The sequence below is a fragment of the Hypanus sabinus genome, chromosome 30 (assembly GCF_030144855.1).
Source record: "Hypanus sabinus isolate sHypSab1 chromosome 30, sHypSab1.hap1, whole genome shotgun sequence".
NCBI lineage: Eukaryota > Metazoa > Chordata > Chondrichthyes > Myliobatiformes > Dasyatidae > Hypanus > Hypanus sabinus.
In genome coordinates, this window is record NC_082735.1 from 34108939 (window position 1) to 34126846 (window position 17908).

General features: G+C 41.3%; 1 protein-coding gene across 2 annotated transcripts in view; it reads left to right on the top strand.

Annotated features, from left to right (window-relative positions):
• Positions 1-17908, top strand: part of wdtc1 (WD and tetratricopeptide repeats 1) — a 70229-nt gene that overhangs the window by 26177 nt on the left and 26144 nt on the right. For both annotated transcript variants that reach the window (XM_059954659.1, XM_059954658.1), the window contains exons 9-10: positions 1323-1426; positions 4076-4148. In XM_059954659.1, coding sequence (XP_059810642.1) covers positions 1323-1426; positions 4076-4148 — 177 coding nt within the window. The remainder of the gene's footprint in view (positions 1-1322; positions 1427-4075; positions 4149-17908) is intronic.

The following is a 17908-nucleotide window of genomic DNA, read 5'->3' on the forward strand; positions in this document are numbered from 1 at the left end:
TAGGCCAGCAGAGAAAGTATTTGTTTGTCACAATAACTGACATCTTTTAGAATCCATGACTTTCTGCCTTCAAGTTGATCCTGCATCTCATAGTCAAAAGCCAGTAAGTTTCAAGATAGTTAAAGAAGTAGAGAGTAGTAAAGTGGTAGAGATTTAGTTGATACATTATTTTATATGGCATTTTTAAGAACAAGTTGCTGGGACTGAGCATCACTCCTGATGCAGACTATAATTGTGAATGGGGGGAAGTTATAGATGAATCTGTTAATAATATCTGTAAGGAGAGAAATGGGGATATTCAACATATGAATCCTGACTTGAAGGTAAAAGTTCCCAACCAACCTCAAATTTCAAAGTAAAATTTATTGTCAGAGTACATAAAATACTGTATATCGCCACATACAACCCTGAGATTTCTTCTGCGGCAAATCTGTAGAACAGTAACTGTAGAACAGTAACTGTAAACAGGATCGATGAAAAACAAGCTGTGCAAATGCAGACATAAATAAATATAGTAGCAATAAATACGAACATGAAGTAACAAGATAAAAGAGTCCTTATATGAGTGTAGTTATCCCCTTTTGTTCAAGAGCCTGATGGTTGAGGGGTAGTAACTGTTCTTGAACCTGGTGTTGTGAGTCTTGAGGCTCTTCGACCTTCTGCCTGATGGCAGCAGCAAAGAAAGAGCATGACCTGGGTGGTGAGAAACTTAGATGATGGATGCTGCTTTTCTATGGTAGTGTTTCATGCAGATGTGCTGAATGGCTGGGAGGGCTTTACCCATGAAGTACTGGGCCGAATCCACTACCTTTTGTAGGATTTTCTGCTCAGAGGCATTGGTGTTTCCATACCAGACCATAATGCACAATTTCCACCACACAAAGTTTGCCAGGGTTCTTGATGGCAACCTATCAATTCAGCATTAATTTCCTGGATTATTGCAAACACAAGCTATACATCTGTGAAGGTGCTTCCACCAAATTTTAATTGTAACATGTAAATCTACTGCTTAAGGGATTGTTTAGGTGTCACCTTACTTTGAATGGATATCTGAATACTCCAGTCACTTTTAGTAAATGCTGGAGAGCAGCTATTGGTGCATATTGCCTGCAAATTCAGTGTGGTTCCGTGTTTGGTTGCATTTATCCCTGACTGAAAACCAGTGAATTGTGCCTGAACCTTAAGTAAAGCCATGTGATTCTATTTAGTTCATTAGTTTTCTATCACTGGAAAATTGAAACCTAAACAAGACTGTTAACTATAGAATAAGTTGCTGAACTGTTTTGTGAATCGTCTGTCTAGTTTCTCCTTCTTTCCTTCAGGTCATCTCCCAGATTATAATAACCGTCTTCGTGTGCTTGTGGCCACTTATGTGGCCTTCAATCCTGATGGAACTGAACTCTTGGTCAACATGGGAGGGGAGCAGGTAGGATAAAGTGCAACTCATCATTCCTTTGTCAAAAGGTATCCCAGCATAGTTGTGAAACTTTTAACATAATACTATTACAGCAATCAGGGTTCAATTCCCACCACTGTCTGTAAGAAGTTTGTATGTAATCCTGGTGACTGCGTGGGTTTCTTCCAGGCATTCCGGTTTCCTTCCACATTCCAAAGTCATACATTTTAAAGTTAATAAGTTGTGGCAATGCTATGTTGGCGCCGGAAGCACGGGCTGTCCCTCAGCACATATTCGGACTGTGTTTGTTCAAAGATAGTGGGATGGAAAATACAATGCCCAGGGAAATCGTCTAGAAGAGAATGTGTTTGCATCACCTCCAGCCAAATCCATGCTGTGATAATGAGAGGATTAGCAGAATTTTAAGAAGAGAGATTTTTAAAAATTTTGCTTATTTATTATCCCTCTCAACCCTATTCTCCTGCCTTCTCACCGTAACCTTTGGTGCCCTGACTAATCAAGAATCTATCAACTTCTGCTTTAAATATACCCAATGACTTGGCCTCCATGGCCATCTCTGCCAATGAAATCCACAGATTCACCATTCTCTGGCTAAGTAAATTCCTCCACATCTCTGTTCTGAGGCTGTGCCCTCTGATACCAGACTCCCCACTATAGGAAACATCTTCTCTACATCTAGGCCTTTCAATATTCAATAGGTTTTAATGAGATCCCTCTTCATTCTTCAAATGATAGAAGGAAAGTCATTATGAAGAAGAGCAAGATTGCCTGCATTAGAATCCTGTCCTGAAGAACTCCTACAGTAATATCCTGAGCTAAGATAATTAACCTCCATTGAGAGCCATCTTCATCCATGTAGGAATAACTTCAGCTCATGCAGAATTTATCCCAAAATTCTGGCTGTCAAGAACTCCCTTCTCATCTTGGAAATATAGCTCTTTTATCCATGTTTGAACTTGGATAACTGAACACTAACTAAAGGTGCTAACTAACCACATGGCAAACCATATACAGTTGATGAGTTATACTTGGGAAGAAATTGAAATGGAAATGTTACTATGATTGCTGCAGGATTATGCTGATGCAGTAATGTATAGACCAATAGCAGAAATCACTCGAGGGAAGAAAATGCTCTTTCAATCCTTCTGCTCCTTTTTGATCGTCTTTACTGAAATAGGTGGTGTTAAAAACAGTGATGCTTGTTATCAGGATTTATAGAGGCATCTGTATAAGTGGACCGAGGAATGGCAAATGGAAGTTAATTCAGATATATGTGAGTTGTTGCACTTGGGGAAAGCAAATGAACTCAGGGTTTTCATAGTGAACGGTAGGGCTCCAGGGAGTGTCGTAGAACAGAGAGATCTGAGCACAGGATTTTCACAGTGAACAGTAGGACCCCAGGGAGTGTTGTAGAACAGAGAGACCATATGAGTACAAATGAGCACAGGATTTTCACAGTGAATGGTAGGGCCCCAGGGAGTGTTGTAGAACAGAGAGGTCCTGTGAGTACAAATGAGCATAGGAATTTCACAGTGAACAGAAGGCCCCAGGGAGTGTTGTAGAACAGAGAGACCATATGAGTACAAGTACATGGTTCCTTGAAAGTGATATAGGTGATGTCCTAATTGGGAAGGCTTTTGGTTTGCTGGTCTTCATAAAGCTGGAATGTTGTTCTACGACATGTTAATGTGGCTGCATTTGGAATATTGTGTGCAGTTTTGGTCATCCTGCTGTAGCAGGGGTTCCCGTGCTGGGGCCTGTTGATCCATTGTTTAATGGTATTGGTCCATAGCATTAAAAAGGTTGGGAACCCCTGTTCTATAGGAAAAATGCTATTAATCTGGAAAGAGTGCGGAAATAATTTATGAGAATGTTGCTGGGACTCGAGGGATTGCGTCATGAAGAAAGTTTGAGAAAGTTGGAACTTTATTGATTGAAGTGAAGGGGATGTATGATTTCCACCAAATCATACAGAAGTGTAAATCATGAGGGGCCTAGATAGACCATATGCACTCAGCCTTTTTCTAAGATTTAGGGAGTCAAGAACAAGAAGTTTGAGGTGAAGAGACAGATTTAATAGGAACCTTAAGGGACATTTTTTTTCACCCAGAGAGTGGTCAGTATATAGAATGACCTGCCAGAGGGAGTGGTTGAGGTGGGTAAGCTAACAGCATTTAAAAGACATTTGGATAGACATATGTATAGGAAAGGAGTGATGTAAGTCAAACACAGGTAAATGGGATGTGCTTAGATGGCAGCCTCAATCAGTGTAGACCAGTTTCTGTACAAGTTTGCTTCTGTGTATTTTAATTAACAACTATGGTCTTTGTCGATTTGTAGCAGAAGTGTTACTGGAGGAATGTTCAGCCTAGGCACAAAAACATATTTAGCGAATGCTTGCTGTGTCAACCTTTAATTGGATTGATTTTATATCTGCCGTTTGTTATTGTATTTTCCTTTGCCTGCCCAGTCTAGTTTTAGCTAAAGAGGTTAACCATTCCAACCCATAATCCTGTTCTTCGTTGCCAGTGTGCTTATGGAGTTCTGTTGAAACATGATAATACGGTCGATTTTGTGTTTGACTGCACTCAGCTGGTTAGGTTTTAGAAATATGATACAAAGGATGATTCATGGCAAATGACTGTCTTTTGTTTACAGGTTTATTTGTTTGATCTAACAAACAAGCAAAAGCCCTACACATTTTTGCTACCCAAGAAGTGCCACTCTAATGGTAAGTTACCTCTTAAGTGTGATTTCAGTAGTAGATAAAGAGATTGTGCATCACAGTAATAGCTGACTTCAGCTCCTTGTGCACACAACTGAATTTCTGTCATGGTATTTATTGTACAGTCTAGGACTCTGAGCTTGATGGTTGGTGGGATATTTTCCTGTGGCTGCTTTCTCAGATTCAGATTCAGTTTATTGTCATTTAGAAACCACAAATGCAATGCAGTTAAAAAATGAGACAACGTTCCTCCAGAATGATATCACAAAAACACATGACAAAACAGACTACACCAGAAAATCCACATAACGTTTGGCAATCCCCAATCCAGAGTCTGGAAAGGCTGCTGCGTATTAATATCGCACTACCGTCTTAGCGCGTTCCCCAGAAAGGAGCTCCAACCCACCAGACAAAAACAAGAACAAAAACTAAAGCTACAAGACCTGCACAAAACCACAAAGTTACAACAGTGCAAACAATAGCATAATTGATTTAAAAAAAAACAGACCATGGGCACAGTAAAAATAGTCCAAAGATGTTAAAAGACTTTAAGTTCAAAAGAAACCACCACACAGTTTCCACAAGTCCTCAGGGTCCCGATTGACTCGTCATCCCACGCAGATGGCAGAAGGGAATACCTCCTGATGCAATACTGGTTTGTGTAGATTTGTTTGCAATCCCCTGCTGTAGTAATAGTAAGCTGCCTGCAGTATTGTGTACCTTAAATCTAAATTGACAGGAATACTGGGAGTAATCTGATATAACTGAACTGTTCTGTATTTTTCTCAGAATGATGAATCTGAAGCAGACTTCCAGTATAAAGATTTACTGTGATAATTAACTTTTTAATTCTGGATAACTAAGTTGTTTTTAGTTTGAAACCCATATTGCAAAGTATAGATTCTCAGAATTTTAGGATTCTGGAAGCCAGTGGTAATACTGAACACTGTAGGTTGAGTAACTTACATTGCTTGCATATTGGAGGAATGGTTGTCTTTTAAAATATTTTGTGTTGGAGTAGCTGACTATAGTTATAATATTTAGGGTTTTTTTCAGAACCATGCCCAGCATTTTTTCCACTGAACTATATATGATTTTAAAATTTCAAAAATTATAATAAAGAGCAGAGACCAATTAGAATCCCATCCTTTCGGATCCCATTTAAGGGAAACTCAATGTGACCGGTAACTGTGTGAATCATTACATTTTGAAATACAGTGCCTTCTGGTTTATTGGGATATATCGGCACCAGTACAATTTGGTTCCAATTTACTGAAGTTTCATGAAAATAGTTAAAAAGGTTTTTAAGAAAGGCAAGCTGCAGTTAACTAAGTAACAAATTACATACTTAAATGAACACATAGCAAATTAGAACACTATCAATACTACTCTACTACTATAAAGCTAATAATTAATCGATAATGCTTCCGTGTTCTTGTGATTGACTGTAAATTTTAAAAATCAGTGCAGAAACCTAGACAAATTACAGGAGGAGATAGAAAAGGCATGTCAGAAGGGCAATGTCATGATAAGCATTGGGGATTTTAACATGAAAGTGGATTGGGAAAACCAGGCCCGTACTGGACCTTGAGAGAATTTGTAGAATGCCTAAGGGATGGCTTTTTAGAACAGCTTGTAGTTGAGCCCACTAGGGGATTGGCTGTGCTGGATTGGGTGTTGTGGAATGATCTGGAGGTGATAAGAGAGCTTAAGGTTGAGGAACACTTAGGGAACAGTGATCGCAATATGATTGAGTTCACTTTGAAATTTGAGAAGGAGAAACTAAATTCCAGTGTGTCAGTATTTCAGTGGAATAAAGGAAATTACACTGGCATGAGAAGGGAAATGGCCAAGGTCAGCTGGAAAGGGACACTAGCAGGAAGGACAGCAGAGCAGCAATGGCTGGAGTTACTGCGAAAAATGAGGGAAGTGCAAGACAGATATATTCCAAATCAGAAGAAAATAAAAGCAAAAGAGAGGGCATACAAGGAAGCCAAAGTTAGTGGGAAGATAGAGGATTGGGAAGCTTTTAAAAACTTGCGGAAGGAAACTAAGAACGTCATTAGGAAGGAAAGATGAATTATGAAAGGAAGCTGGTGACTAATAACAAAGAAGATATATTTTTTTAAGTATATAAAGGGTAAAAGAGAGTTGAGGGTAGACATAGGACCAATAGAAAATGACGCTGGAGATATTGTAATGAGAGATCCAGAGATGGCAGAGGAACTGAATGCACATTTTGCATCAGTCTTCACAATGAAAGACATCTGCAGTATACTGGGCATTCAAGAGTGTCAGGGAAGTATGTGCAGTGAAAATTACGACTGAGAAGGTGCTCAGGAAGCTTCATGGTCTGAGGGTGGATTAATCTCCTGGACCTGATGGAATGCACCCTCGGGTTCTGAACGAAGTAGCTGGAGAGATTTTGAAGGCATTAACAATGATCTTTCAAGAATCGATAGATTCTGGCATTGTACCGGATGACTGGAAAATTGCAAATGTTATTCTACTATTTAAGAAGGATGGGAGACAGCAGAAAGAAAACTATAAACCTGTTAGCCTGACATCAGTGGTTGGGAAGTCGTTGGAATCGATTGTTAAGGATGAGATTATGGAATACCTGGAGGCACATGACAAGATAGGCCAAAGCCAGCATGGTTTCCTGAAAGGAATATCCTGCCTGACTAACCTACTGCAACATGTACAACACGCTGGAGGAACAGCAGGCCAGGCAGCATCTGTAGAAACAAGCAGTCAACGTTTCAGTCCGAGATCCTTTATCAGGACTGAAGAGGGTGGGGGCAGGGACCCTATAAAGAAGGTGGAGGGAGTGTGGGAAGGAGAAGACTGGTAGGTGCTAGGTGAAAAACAAATAAGAGGAAAGATCAAGGGGTGGGGGAGGGAATAGGCAGGAAAGGTGAAGAAGGAATGTAAAGGGAAAACATTATGTGTAGTAGAAGAAGGCAGAATCATGAGAGAGGTGATAGGGAGCTGGAGAAGGCAGAGCGAAACTTGGATGGGGGAAGGGAGAGGGAGGGAATTACTGTAAGTTGGAGAATTCAGTGTTCAGGCCAAGGGGCTGGAGACTACTCAGACGGTATATGAGCTATTGCTCCTCCAACCTGAGTTTGGCCTCATCATGGCAGTAGAGGAGGCCATGTATGGACATATCTGAATGGGAATGTGAAGCAGAGTTGAAGTGGGTGGCAACTGGGAGATCCTGTCTGTTGTGGTGGATGGAGCGGAGGTGCTCGAAGAAGCGGTCCCCCAATCTGCATCGGGTCTCTCCAATATAGAGGAGGCCGCACCAGGAGCACCGGATGCAATAGATGATCCCAACAGACTCATAAGTGAAGTGTTGCCTCACCTGGAAAGACTGTTTGGGGCTCTGAATGGTGGTAAGAGAGGAGGTGTAGGGACAGGTGTAGCACTTATGCTTGCAGGGATAAGTGCCAGGTGGGAGATCTGTGGGGAGGGATGTGTGGACCAGGGAGTCACGGAGGGAACAATCCCTGCGGAAAGGGTTAGGGAAAGATGGGGTCCCGTTGGAGGTGGTGGAAGTTGCAGAGGATAATATGCCGGATCCGGAGGCTAGTGGGGTGGTAAGTGAGGACTAGGGGAACTCGGTCCCTGTTGTGGTGATGGGAGGATGGGGTGAGGGCGGAAGTGCAGGAAATGGAGGAGATGCGGGTGAGGGCATCATTGATGATGGCAGAAGGGAAACCATGATCCTTAAAGAGGACATTTGAGATGTCCTGGAATGTAAAGCCTCATCCTGGGAGCAGCTGCGGCAGAGACAGAGAAACTGGGAATAGGGAATATCATTTTTGCATTTGGCAGGGTGAGAAGAGGAATAGTCGAGGTAGTTATGAGAGTCAGTGAGTTTATAGAAGATGGAGACTGAGAGATTGAGAAAGGGGAGAGAGGTGTCTGAGATAGACCAAGTGAATTTGAGGGCTGGTTGGAAGTTAGAAGCAATGTCGATGAAATTGACGAGCTCAGCATGGGTGCAGGAAGCAGCACCAATGTAGTCGTCAGTGTAGCAAAGGAAAAGTTGGGGAGCAGTACCAGTATAGATTTGGAGCATAGACTGTTCCACATAACCCACGAAGAGGCAGGCATAGCTAGGGCCTATGTGAGTGCCCATAGCTACACTCTTGGTTTGAAGAAAGTAGGAAGAGCCAGAAGAGAAGTTATTAAGGGTACCAGTTCCGCCAACCGGAGGAGCATGGTGGTGTTGGGGAACTAGTGAAGTCTATTGTCACCTACCAGCCTTCTCCTTCCCACCCTCCCCCCACCTTCTTTATAGGGCCTCTGCCCCCTCCATCTTGAGTCCTGATGAAGGGTCTCGGCCTGACGTTGACTGCTCGTTTCCACGGATGCTGCCCGACCTGCTGAGTTCCTCCAGCGTGTTGTACGTGTTGCTTTGACCACAGCATCTGCAGTGTACTTTGTGTTAACCTATTGCAATTTTTTGAAGAAATCTCAAGCAGGGTAAATAAAGGAGATGCAGTAGGATTTTCAGAAGGCCTTTGATAAAGTGCTTAGCAAGATAAGAGGCCATGGAATTACAGGGGAGTTACTAGCATGAGTGGAGCATTGGCTGATCTGCAGAAAACAAAGAGAATAAAGGGATCCTATTCTGGCTGACTGCCGGTTACCAGTGGAGCTCCACAGGGGTTGGTTTTAGGACTGCTGCTTTTTATGATGTCTGACAATCATTTGGACTGTGGGCTTAATGGATTTGTGGCTAAATTTGCCGATGATAGAAAGGTAGAGGGTAGTGTTGAGGAAACAGAGAGCCTGCAGGGTGACTTAGATATTTTAGGGGAATGGGCAATGAAATACAATGTTGGAAAGTGTATGGTCATGCACTTTCATGGAAGAAATAAATGGGCAGACTATTAATTAGATGGGGAAAGAATTAAAAATGCAGAGATGCAAAGGGACTTGGGAGTCCTTGTGCAGAATACCCTAAAGGTTCACCTCCAGGTTGAGTCAGTGGTGAAGAAGGCAAATGTAATGTTGGCATTCATTTCTAAAGGTATAGAGTATAAGAGAAGGGATGTGATGTTGAGGTTCTATAAGGCACTCGTGAGAGCACACTCGGAGTATCGTGTGCAGTTTTGGGCTCCTTATTTTAGAAAGGGTTTACTGACATTGGAGAGCATTCAGAGAAGATTCACAAGAATGATTCCAGGAATGAAAGGGTTACCATTTGAGGAACATCTGGCAGCTCTTGGGCTGTATTTTCTGAAGTTGAGGAGAATGAGCTGGGATTTCATTGAAACATTCTGAATGTTAAAAGGTAGTTCTCTCAGAAAGTTTTCTTGGTCTTCCAGATCTCAACTTGACCTCCACTGTTCCTGTTAACTGCCATTTCTTAATTACGTTACAAACTGAGGAAATGGCTATATGAAAATGCTTTGCTATCTTCTTATAGCCTTCTCCTGCTTTGTGGGCATCATTTATTTTAATTTTCAGAGTGCTAGGCAGCTGCTTAGAGGAGCCCATGGCTGCTGATTGTTGGGACAAGGTTTGAGGAGTCAGGGTATTTATGAAGCTTTGAAATTTGCATCACCTGGCCTTTCCTAACGATGATTGTGAACAAGCCACAGCCCTAACAAGCTAGTTAATGTCTGAGACCTTGGTAAAAGTTATCTGAGAGCTCAAATCTCTTGGGGTGCCCAAACTTTTGCATGGTGCTCCTTTCCTTTTTTTCCCACTCTAAAAGTGTACAAAACAAAAATAATACACTAATCTTGCTTAAAATGTTGAAAAGAATGTTTCATCTTTAACTTTATGACTTTTGGAGATCAGTTCATCTTCTACTCAACTATTCACAGTAACAGGAATTTTGACCGGGCGCGCCCAAACTTTTGCATACCACTGTATATCAGGATGCTGTTTGTTGACTTTAGCTCAGCCTTTAACACTATCATTCCCACCGTCCTGATTGATAAGTTACTGAACCTGGGCCTCTGTACCTCCCTCTGCAATTGGATCCTTGGCTTCCTAGCCAGAAGACCACAATCTCTGCGGTTGGTGATCATTTCTACTCCTTGCTGATGATCAACACTGGTACACCTCAGGAGTGTGTGCTTAGCCTACTGCTCTACTCTCTCTACACCCATGTCTGTATGGCTAGGTAGAGCTCAAATGCCATCTATAAGTTTGCTGATGATACAACTATTGTTGGTAAAGTCTCAGATGGAGATGAGAGGGGGTATAGGAATATCAGCTAGTTGAGCAGTGTCACAGCAGTGACCTTGCACTCAATGTCAGTAAGACGATAGAGCTGATTGTGGACTTCAGGAAGGGTAAGATAAGCGAACACTAACCAATCCTTATAGAGGGATGAGAAATGGAGAGAATGAGCAATTTCAAGTTCCTGGGTGTCAGTATCTCTGAGGACCGAGGCAGGACATAACATATTGATGCAGTTATAAAGAAGGCAAGACAGCAGCTATATTTCATCACGAGTTTGAGGTGGCATACAAGGAAGAAGTCATATCTCTGACACAGTGGTGTCAAGTAAACAACCTCCTTTTCACTGTCGCAAAAACAAAGGAGCTGGTTGTGGATTACAAGAGGAATGGAGACGGGCTAACCCCTCTTGACATCAATGGATCTGGGGTTGAGAGGGTCCTTGGCATCCACATCACCGAGGACCTCACTGTGTCAGAGAGATGACTTCTTCCTTGTATGCCACCTCATTATTGTTTGAGATAAGGCCAATCAATGTAGTGTTGTCAGCAAATTTAATCAGCAGATTGGAGCTGTGGGTGGTGATAGAGTCATGGGTATACAGGGAATAAAGGAGGGGACTCAGTACACAGCACTGAGGGGCTCCTGTATTGAGAGACAGAAGGTTGGAAGTGAGGGAGCCCACTCTTACAACTTGCTGGCAATCTGACAGGAAGTCCAGGATCCAGTTGCACAAGGCAGGGTCAAGGCTGAGGTTGGATGGAACTATGGTGTTGAATACTGAACTGTAGTCCAAGAACAGCACACACTCAATAATTCAGGAACAGCTTCTTCCCCCCCACCTCCTGCCACATGATTCTTAAATGAACATTGAACCCATGAACACTGCCTCACTATTTTTAATCTAATTCTTACTATAATCGATTTACTTATTTTCTTCTTTTGACGTTATCATGTATTGCATTGTACAGCAGCTGCTAAGTTAACAAATTTTATGACGTGCCGGTGATAATAACCTAATTCTGATTCTGACTCTGAATTGTTCAGTTATATCAGTTATCACAAATAAGTGGCCATCTCGATTAACCAATGGCACAATTAACTGGAATCCACTGAATTTGCATTATATTGGTGTATATCTTTCATTTTGCATTTACCATATGACCTCTGATCTTGTATACTAAAAGTTTACTCTGCATCATCTATGTGCTGCAGGCCCAGCATCAGAGTGGGTGAATGCAGTGCCAGGTGTAAAAATACAACAGCAACCAACAAGAGTACACTTGCTCACCCGAAAAAATAAGAAGTTAATGTTGCAGTGGTCTGTGTACAACTGCATTATAAGATATACTGGACTTCCTCCTCCTGAACTTGATCAAGAAAACTAAACAAAATATTGCCGGTGCTGGAAGCCTAGAAAACAAATTAAAGAAATGCAACTGTTTACCAACTCAATATGTGGAAAATATCTCAGGTGGCACAAAAAGAATTTAAAAAGATGCCAAAAACAGACGGGAAAAAAGGGAAAAGTATACCACACATAAAAAGAGCCTCTTAGTAGATGGATAGCAAATGGCTGAGTGATTTATGATTTTTAAGAGGTGAGAAGGGGTGGAGAGAAAAGGAAATATGAAACCATGGCATAGTTGGATGGTGATGTCTGCAGAAGCAGAAGAAGGGATCTGATTTAGATTCTGTTAGCAGGCTATCTGTGGCCATACTGCTTCCTGAGATCTGAAGTGAGGAATCGGAGCTGTTGTAGACTTGGGAGAAAAAAAGGAGTACATGCTTGACCAAAATTTCTTATACTCATTTCAGTTGTGTCACTATCAGCTGCAAGAGAAGCCCACTGCTCAGTTGATCACCTATACACTGTAATTAAACTATAGTGTTTATGCTGAACTCCTCTCAAAGTCCTTCACCTAACCATATATTGTTATCCTTCCATACATAAAGAAGTTTCTTCTGATGATCCTATTTTATATTTTAAAAACTACTATATATTTGAAGCCTCTAATTTTGGACTTGCTTGTGTCAGTTCTGAAATTATTGCTGTAATTCCATTTAGTTGTTAGGAGTGTAAATACATAAAGTTCCTACCCATATCTGAGTTGAGTGCTGTTTTACCTCCTGAATCTCCAACTTGAAGGAATAGTGTAGCAGTTACTTGAAAACAAATCAACACCTCTCAGAGACTGAGCCAGGCTACTCAGCACTGTATGGCATGCTTTCAATTAACAAATTTCCAACTCAATAAAGGTATGTTCAATCCTTTAATACAAAACCAGCAAAGGGGAATGATCTTGTAGTGATAAAAACTAACAAAACTAAATTAGTGATATAGCAATCAGAGTTCAAATCAGTATAGTTAGCAAAATAACGAAACTAGCAATGTAGTTAGCATTCTAATAACATCCCAATTAGTGGACAGCAAAACAGTATCATACCGCGTTGCATGCTCACTCTGAAGTAGACTAAACAAGTAACCAAACAAGAATACGTAACTATACTCATTTGCTTCTACCACACCCCAACACGTGACAGAATACCATAATAAATGCACCACAAGCTACAATGCAGACAAAAATGATACATGGCTTCTACATCCCAGCCCCTTAATTATTACACTATAATTATTACAACTAAAATAGGAGGCATGAAACCTTCAAGGACAAACATCTTAACATTTATACAAATGCCCTCTTTCTTCTTTCCTTTTCCAGTCAAGTTTTGTAACAGTCATCCAGGCCAGATGTTACCAACACTTAGCCCAGTGCAGTGACCTGTACCACCACTCTCAAGTCAGTCAAGTCAAAGTCATGAAGCTTCTAGAGCTGTAGCTTCTCATACCTTTGCCTTCTGTAGAAGACAGATTTCGGTTATAGACCAGCCCAGATAACTGGTCTTGGTCTGACCAGTTGCACAAATCCTCTTCTGTCTGGAAAGATTTGAATGACTCTTCCCACCATAATGGGTTTTGAAGTGCTGTGTCACCAACTGTAAGCATACTGACTTCTGGGAGGAAATTGTGTTTTATAGCTGACCATTTCTGACGTTCCTGTAACTGTGATAAATACTCTGTGACCTACCATGTCCTAAACAAGTTTGACACATATTGGACCTGCTTCCCTCTGCGATCAGCATAAATGTCTTCCTTTTGGAGCTCTCTTGATGGTAAGTTTGGTGGGGTCACCTGGAGCACCAAATAAAGGAGATGAACCCAACAGACTCCCAGGTGAAGGGATCTGGTGGAGGATAAATTAGCGGACAGGTCTATTGCAGGAAGCAGAGAGAGATCTCCATTTTAACCTTTCTGAGCTCCTCCACTGAGAGACAATCTTAGCCGATTTGACCTTTGGCTTTCTTAATCTCTCTCTCTCTCTAAAGATTACGCTTGTTGTTCTTCAGCCGAGTCAGACTTGCTTCCTCTTCTGACTAAGAAACAAGAGTAGGTTATTAAATTTCAAGAATCCAGGTCACTGTATTCCTCAAACAGGTCCAAGATGATAAGTGATGGATTTTACGTGTTACGGCGTCCACCTACTTTTCAATCGCATTGGCGTTCATTGTAACATTCCTCTTGACTTCCCAATTATCTAACAGAAGTTCTCCGAACAATCAGGATTTTCAGGCCAGTCACTTTCAGGCTGAAGAAGGTTCTGAGGCCTTGACACACTTGTCTAATTCTTCAGAAATGCTTTCACCTTCAACCCTCCAAAGGCCACATCTGCCGGGTTGCTTGAACTGTTTACATACCACCATTGAGATACTTGTGAGATCTTAAGAATTTCTGAAACTCTGTTTGCAACGAAGGCTCGGAACCTGGAAGTTTCATTCTTGATATACTTCGGCACAGAAGTACTACCAGTTCAAAACACCAAGTCCTGAAGCTGCATGTGCAACTCCTTCCTCCACATTGTGTCCATACAGCTTGCCATTATAGCAGTGGTGGGACTTCAGCAGAGTTGCCCTAGAATTTCGCATGATAAAGGCACTACACCTGAGAGTGCATGTTGTGCAACAACAGGTAGGTCACTGCTCCATAGCTGCCTTCGCTTGAATCTGTGGTGTAAAGTGGTGTAACTTCTCCAAAATCCAGGGGTTTCAAACGTCTAACAACCCTGAAGTCTTCCATCTGGCAGAGTTCTTCCAGCCAGCCTGTGCACTCATGAGCAACTGATGTTGGTATAGCATCAACCCAGCCTAGGCCTTTCTTACATTGATCTTGTAGGATCTTCTTGGCAGATGACACCACCAGACTCCAGATTGATAAAGGGATCATAGGGGAACTAACTGTAGAGATGATCCCCTTTCAGATGAGTGGGCTGTGAACTGAAACTTGAAAGTATCAGAGGGAATGCACCACTGCACACCCAGTACTGTCTCTATCGAAGCAATATCTTGATCCAAGTCTAAATCCTTTATGTCTTTCACTCTTTGCTTTTCTGGTATCACTGCTGGTACTCTTATGTTGTTTATCTACTGGAATTATGGGAAGTTTACAATCATGATTGCCAGCCCCTGTAAGGTCATTAGATACCAGGGCACTGCTCACTGCTGTGTCTGATTCTTTCAGGGCTTGTTTTGGTTCTGCACACTTTTCATTGAGTGAATATGAAGTTTGCTGGGACGCTTGCCTCTGCATACCTTGCATGAAAGATGCTTCCTGTAATCCTTGTGCACAATCAGCCAAGCCAGACACCATTTCTTTTAGGAAGACAATCTTCTCACTATGAGCGCTTTTCTCCAGCTGAGGGCATGAATCCAAAGTATGTTCACCTTCACAGAACAGACAAGCCCTTTTGTCTGATGACACCGTTTCCTTCGGTTCGTTCCAGGTTTAGTTTTAGCTTTACTTCTCTGAGTTGTCTCAGTAGTGGCAAAGCTGCTTCCTTTTGCCTTAGAATGTTATTGTGTCTTAGTTTTGTTTATGCCTTTGCTTACTGTTGGTGATGTACCATCCTGTATATTCCCAAATATAAGTGTGTAGTGGTCTTTACTTGCCTTTCTATAAAATCAACTATGTCAGTGAAAATAATTTTACATTTGTGCCTTTTTTTGCAGTTTACAGACCACCATTTTCCATTTATTCCACAGCATATAGGGCAGTTTCTTTACAGCAATCGACATTTTTAGCAGGCATGCCCAGCCCACACACGTACTGCATTTCTTCCACAGTATTGTAACAGCCTCTAAGTAAAAGACTCTGGCCTTGAAGAGCTTTCATGTCTTCAGATTTGATTGATACCCACAAAAGAGCCTTTTGCATGTGGGCAGATGTAATTTTCTGTTCATTACTAAAATGTCCCTGTAGTAAAGCCTTAGCTTTTACATATCCTTTCTTAGGGTAAACATGCTGGCAACTTCTGACAAGTTCTCTATAGCAACCTCTAGTGTACTGTTCAAGGAAATAGAGACAGTCACTGCAGCTGTCAGTCCTGCCTTCAACACTGTTTTCAGAAGCCCTCATGAATGCATGATCCAGGAATAGATCACCATCAAAGATTTGAATCTCTCTTGTAAGCAAAGTTGAAGTATGTTGCTGTTGTACCAATAAGGTTGTTATGCCATTTTGTTTCCTCATAATATCGTTAGAACTATTTTGACCTCTGTCATCTAAAACAAGTGTGTTTCCATGCTGTAAGTTAACGTACACATGAACACTTCGAGCTGTTGGTTATGACTGGTTCAGAGTGCCTCATTAGTGAAGGCTAAGAGTAAATATCCTGAACTACCTCTTGGGGGTCTTGTTCATGTTTCACAGACACTTGAACAAATAAATCAGCATTGACATTGTGTGTTTGTGTTTTTGTTTTTCTTTGTGTCTTTTCAATATAGGAACTCACACCATAGGACTGTCATGCTGGAGATGTTTTAGTACTCACCACATGTGAAGCCCTTAGCACATTAATTTTAGCCATATGTGCGTCAATTTCTTCCTCCAACTTAAGCTGTTCCTTCCTTTTCCATAGATGCTTCTCTTGCTGTTCCATCTGCTCCTCTTGCTCTTGCAGTGCATGTTTGTCCTCAGTAATCGTTGACATGCTAAATCAGCCTCTGTTTTAATGCGTGCAGTGGAGGTAGTAGATGCAGCAAAGCTTCAAGCACTGACATTAGACGCATGGTCTTTTGGTTTCACATCATCTTGTGGGTCAGATGCTCTATGCGTAGTCAAAACATGCCTTGGAATTTGAGAACTATTGTCTGATGAAAGGTGAGACACATATTCACTTGTTGCAGCAACATGATCTTTAATGTTTTCTCAATGTACTGCAATAACAATCAATGTTTGAAAACCCTCTGTGTGGTCTTTCTTGTTCAAGCTTGGAGAGTAATGGGATTTACATGTGATGTTACTCAGAAACAGCTGAAATTAAACTTGTATAGCATTTTCTTTAATTTTATTGACACTTGTTTCATACTCCTTTTGAAGACTCAATTGGATTAGCCTTAGCTTTAGCTTTAATTTCTCTTTTGCAAGCCCCAATTCCAGTGTTGTTGGGCCAGTTCCATGCCTCGATACACTTGTCTTACTTCCTCTATTTGTGTGACTTACAATTAACTCTTTGTTCACACACAGCACTGGCAATATTTGATTCAATAGTGTAGTGAACAAACAAACTATATGCACATCCACAGCACTTAAACTAGACCAAACAAAAACCACATGATAGAGCAGCAGTCCCCAATGGACAGCAGCCCTGACCATTCAAAATTGTGTTCAAACCACAAATACAAAATTAATGGTGATATGTATGTACTTTGATAGTATTTTTTTCTTTGAAACAACAAAGGGTTGCAGATAATCCTACTGCAAGCTGCTCCTGTTTCTGATTTGTTGTTTTCAGTATTGCAATTCCAATTTCACCTATCGGTCCAGGGCAGTTCTTTCTGGAGACTCGTGTTTGTTTAGTATAACCTTTTTTGTTAACACAATGTAGCGGTTACTTGAAAACAAACCAAAACCACTGAAAGACTAGGCCAGGGTACTGGACACTGTATAACGTGCTTCCAAATAATGAATTATAAAATCAAAAAAGGTACATTCATAGAGTCATAGAAAAGTACAGCCCAGAAACAGGCCTTTCAGCCCATATAGTCCATACTGAACCATTTAAACTGCTTGCTCCCATTGACCTGTACCTGGACCATAGCCCTCCATACTCCTACCGTCTGTGTTCCTATCCAAATTTCTCTTAAATATTGAAATCGAGCTCGCATACATCTCTTAAGCTGGCAGCTTGTTCCACACTCTCAAAACCCTGAGTGAATAAGTTTTCCCTCGTGTTCATCTTAAACTTTTTACCTTTCACCATTAACCCATAACCTCTAGTTGTCCCACCCAACCTCAGTGGAAAAACCCTATCTATACCCATCATTATTTTATATATCTCTATCAAATCTCCTCCCAGTTTTCTGTATTCCAAGGAATAAAGTCCTAACCTAGTCAATCTTTCCATATAACAGGGCCTCCAGACCTGGCAACATCCTTGTCAACTTCCTTTGTACTCTTTCAACCTTATTTACATCTTTCCTGTAAATGCGTGGTTGACCAAAAC